Below are 5,389 nucleotides of genomic sequence, written 5' to 3'. Positions count from 1 at the left end.
ATTTTTTTTTGTCCCAGTCCTGCCCTGTATGCAGCTCATCTTCCTACTAGGAAGGCAGAAAGCACCATGGCTGCAGTTTTCGTGTTGGATGTAAAAAGCGCACGTGACGCTGTGACGTAAGTTAGAATCATGGCGTCAGTCGACGACCGTCCAGGCTTGGGATTTCTCTTTTGGAAATATGCACATTATTTTTTCCTTTCTGTTGGTAGGTAGCACAGTGCACTTGTGGCAGGATAGTGCTAACATATAAGTAAGCTAGAAGACTGGCAATCTTGCTGGGTATCCAGTTAGGGAAGCAATACATTAACAAGAGAATTCTGAGTAAAACCAAAGTTACTTTCCCTAGTATCTAGTTACTTTGAAGTTACTAATTTAAAGTAACTTACCCAACACTGATGACAACTCAGGGGAGAGTAAAACTAAATGCAGTGAACAAAGAACACCAGACTCTTTCAAAATAAAACAGGAAACGCAGAGACATAGACATGAAAGAAACTTGACAACAAGAGCCATACAGACATGACACATAACAGATAGGCGCATGAACCAGGGAGATTGAGTACAGGGGGAGAAGACAAAAGGAATTTAAAAAAAGGACTAAACAGCAACCTGGAAATTAACTAGATGAGCCAAACTGAAACTAGAACACCAATGAATACAAAATGATACATTAAAAACCCACATACTGGGTCACATGACCCAGTGCCATGACAATTATCTAGAGCTACTTTCAGTACCATTGATATTCATTTAGACTCTTTTTCTCCAATTGATCTTTCTGATTTAACTTCAATAATTATTTCCTCCAAACCATCAACGTGTCTTTTAGACCCCATTTCTACAAAACTGCTCAAAGAAGTCCTGCCATTAATTAATGCTTCAGTCTTAAATATGATCAACCTATCTCTAATAATCGACACATATTAAAAAAATATGTAAGACTGCTTTCTTCCATTTGCACAACATCTCTAAAATTAGAAATATCCTGTCTCAGAGTCATGCTGAAAAACTAGTTCATGCATTTATTACTTCCAGGCTGGACTACTGTAATTCATTATTATCAGGATGTCCTAAAAACTCCCTTAAAAAGCCTTCAGTTAATTTTCAGTTAACGCTGTAGCAAGAGTACTGACGGGAATAGAAAGAGAGAGCATATTTCTCCTGTATTGGCTTCCCTTCATTGGCTTCCTTTTAAATCCAGAATTGAATACAAAATCCTGCTCCTCACCTACAAGGTCTTAAATAATCAGGCCCCATCTTATCTTAATGACCTTGTAGTACCATATCACCCTCTTAGAACACTTCGCTCTCGCACTGCAGGCCTACTTGTTGTTCCTAGAGTATTTAAAAGTAGAATGGGAGGGAGAGCCTTCAGTTTTCAGGCCCGTCTTCTGTGGAACCAGCTTCCAGTTTGGATTCAAGAGACAGACACTATCCTACTTTTAAGATTAGGCTTAAAACTTTCCTTTTTTGTAAAGCATATAGTTAGGGCTGGACCAGGTGACCCTGAATCCTCCCTTAGTTATGCTGCAATAGACGTAGGCTGCTGGGGGATTCCCATGATGCATTGAGTTTTTCCTTTCCAGTCACCTTTCTCACTCACTATGTGTTAATATACCTCTGCATTGAATCATATCTGTTATTAATCTCTGTCTCTCTTCCACAGCAGGTCTTTATGCTGTTTTACTTCTCTCACCCCAACCGGTCGCAGCAGATGGCCGCCCCTCCCTGAGCCTGGTTCTGCCCGAGGTTTCTTACTGTTAAAAGGGAGTTTTTCCTTTTCACAGTCACCAAAGTGCTTGCTCATAGGGGGTTATATAATTGTTGGGATTTTCTCTGTATCTATTATTGTACAATCTACTGTACAATATGAAGCACTTTGAGGCGACAGTTGTGGTGATTTAGCACTATATAAATAAAATCGAATTGAATTGAATTGAAGCAGCCAAACTAATAAAGATGGCCCGCAACCTTGTTCTGTGGACTTGCCATGTGTCATTCACACCACACTGGTGCCGAAACCAAGGAGGTGGCATGGCGGGTCCACGCCGGAGCCAGGAAAGGGCGGAGCTTGTCCAGATGGTGTCCAGCGGGAGCAGTCAGAGGAGGTGTGCCGCCAGCAGGAAGAGCTGCGGTACCAGACTGAGCGTCACCTGGAGAGCATTGCGAATCTGGCAACTCTGCTCCGGGCCTGGTCAACACTGCCACCGCAATGCCCACCGGTGTATCCGGTGGGGAAGCAGTGGTGGAGCCATGTGGGCCACCTCAGCAGCCAGGGTCAGTGGTCGAGGCGTGCGGAAGTTCGCGCCTGCCAGAGGAGGGGAAGCAGCCGGGTGAAGGACTGCTTCAGTCGGGAGTGATGGAGGAGCTGCTCTTGCTAGATGTGGATGAGGTGCGAGAGGGTCCATGCCTGCTGGTGGTGGAGGAGCCGCTGCGTGAAGAGCTGCTCCAGCCGGGAGAGGTGGAGGTCCCCATGCCAGGGGAGCCTGCTTGACTTGAGCCCGAGGTCGAGGTGCCAGCTGTTCCTGTTCGGATGCCGGCCGAGCCACCTGTGAGCAGGGGCTCACGAACGTGCCTGCAGGCCCGTGTTTGCGTTCAACATGGTCAACCTTCGGACCAGCTGCGCCGCCACTGCAGGTGCCTCCCCACTTCAATCGCAAACCAAACCACCACCACATACCGCCATCGCCCGATGGAGATGGGGTATGTCTTGGGGCGTGGCTTGCGGTGCCATGCGGAGAGGGTGGACACACCTGCGCGGCATCTGCAATCACACCCACCGAGTTAAACATGGGGAAATAGGGTTGTGTTTTTGATTGTGGTGTGATGTATGTCCGGCTGGTAGCTGGTGAGCTGCAGCTGTGATAAATAAAATGGCTCAAAACCTTGAGCCGTGGACTTGCCGTGTCTCATTCACACCACAGGTATATTTTGGTGGTCATTAAAATGTGTTCCGAATTTGGCAAATTCATGATGATTCAGGTCATAAATCATGACACACTGATCTGCTCTGCATAAGCTCACATTAAAAGTATTAGAATAGGAAGTATTACCCTTAATTTAATGGGTGTCGGATCGATACCAAAATTTTCAGTTTTGAAGAGCACTAACTAACATGTAAGTAAATTTGACACATTTTGCTGCATCTATTTGTAGTTTCAATGACAGTATTTTTTTCCTCTCTACTTTTTCACCTCAACTGTTTCACTTTTGTTTGTCCATCGTTATCAAACACTTATTCGACACTAAACTCTTCTACAAGGTGCATGAGCACAAAAGTAAGACAGGGCTGACTGAGATTTGATTGAGGAATCCAGTGTCAGTAATGAAAATGAAGAATGGGTTGCTGTGATGGTGAGCACCAGCCCTTCAGGCCGACCTGGATAATTGTATCGACAAAGAACAATAATTATACCGGTCGGTCTGCTGGGCTAATGCCCAGTATGCCAGATCACCAGTCTATCTCTGAACACATCACACACACACACTCAACTCTGCTGTTTAACAACAAATGTGTTTTTCCTTACAAATGTGACATTATGTAAGGAGAAATAAACAGGCTTTCCAGCAGTATAAGATTCATTGCCAAAAAGCAAAACCGACAAAACACACATTTCCTTACTTCTTATGCTACTTTTATATACATGCCACTCAGATATCATGGCACATACAGAGTAATAAATGAACCAATGAAAGAGATAAATAGTCAAAATAAAAAATCAAAACAACCCGGGTACATGGAACTTTAACTAAATACAAATAAATGATAGCAGAATTAACAGAATACATCTAATGTAAAGCTAAATTAAAATTTCTACATTTCTGTGCTTTATCATTATTCACCCATTATATATTTATTTCTTGAATTAATAAATGAAAGAAATTCGACAATAACAATGTGGATTATACAGGGGATTTTTTTCAGTTAGCTGTACCTAAAGCACAGTTGGTGTCTACAGTATATTAAGAAAAGGGCAACTTTTTCATTAATTCCTCTATCTAAAGATCGTAGCTTTCATGTTATTAGAACTCTTCAGGTCTGAAAATGTAATTCTCATTTTCTTACTGAGCATAACAAGTGGAAAACTAAAAAGTCAGAAAAATACAAATGTAAATCGACAGGTGCAAAAGAGAGCTATGAGAACATTAATCAAAAGTAACAGAGGTTATTATATAAAAATGGAAAGACTAATTCCTCTTTTGGAATTAAGGTACCTGTAGGAACAGTTATTCCATGTTTATATTATGTATCATCAGTACTATGAATGTTAATATTACTAGTAATATTTAAACCGCAAAATAAATAATACAAATGTCATCTCTTCAAAACATGGTGACAGTTTGGTAAATAAATTAATGAAAGTGATTTATTTTCCATTTTATATTTCTTTCCACAGATACAATGATGGTGTAAAACTCATTATAGAAAAAATGACTGTACTTAAGATCCAGTTTTAATACAAGAAGTTTTTTTGCCCTGACAAAGCAGCCCTTTTAGGTGTTTTGAAATTTCCTTCATTTTGAGCCCATATACAAATGGATTAAACAAAGGGTGATAGAGCACTATTTGTAATGTCATTATTATGCGTGCAGTTTTTGGAAAATCTGCTTCCACCCGAGCTATGCTTACATCATACACAAAAAACAAACAGGCACTAATTAAAACTAAGAGATGGGGTAAACAAGTCTCTGCAGCTTTCTTCCTAATTTCTTTACAACTTTGACAAGAAACAATGAAAATTGTTGTGTATGTGAAAACTATGAAGAGCATAGGAAGTATTACAAGATCTAGTAATGCAATCACACCAAAGATGATAATTAATCTTGATCTTTGACACTGAAGAGTGTAAACTGCATTATTACAAAATATTCCTTTTATATTAGAGTCACACAGTTGAGCTTCAGCACTCGCTATTGCTTGGACAGCAATATGACAAGCAGGTACAAGCCAAGCTATGATCAGGGAAATACTCACAGTGGTTTTTCTCATGATAATATGATATTGTAGAGGTTTACATATAGCCACATATCTGTCATAGGCCATGGCAGCCAGGAGAAAAAATTCTGAACCACCTAGAGTGTAAAACATAAAAAACTGAAAGAGACAGGCTGAATATGTTGTGACTTGTTTATCAGATAAAACGTCAATCAAAAGTTTTGGGTAAATAGTTGTGCTGTAAAGAACAGAGTTAAGTAGCAAAGCAGCAATGAAAATGTACATAGGCTCATGGAGGTTTTTATGAATCCAGATTAAATACACAATAGTAGAATTAGTGCAGATTATTAGAATATATAGTGTAAACATAATAAAAAAGAAAATATATCTGTACTTGTTAATTTCCGTGTACCAGTCCAGAGTTAGAAAGGTAACATTTAACTCTTTATCCAT

The 5,389-nt window shown here is 40.3% G+C and overlaps 1 protein-coding gene across 1 annotated transcript; it reads right to left on the bottom strand.

Annotated features, from left to right (window-relative positions):
• Positions 1–4,441: 4,441 nt before the first annotated feature.
• Positions 4,442–5,389, bottom strand: LOC146650616 (olfactory receptor 13C2-like). The gene has a single exon (XM_085383577.1). It carries the CDS (start codon positions 5,387–5,389, stop codon positions 4,442–4,444), a length of 948 nt encoding a protein of 315 aa, XP_085239703.1.

The sequence above is a fragment of the Rhamphochromis longiceps genome, linkage group LG16 (genome assembly GCF_057381845.1).
Source record: "Rhamphochromis longiceps isolate RC_006_pf linkage group LG16, R_longiceps_female_GT1.1, whole genome shotgun sequence".
Classification (NCBI taxonomy): Eukaryota; Metazoa; Chordata; class Actinopteri; order Cichliformes; family Cichlidae; genus Rhamphochromis; species Rhamphochromis longiceps.
Note: the sequence above shows the minus strand (reverse complement) of the source record. Positions and strands in the feature narration are given on the sequence as shown.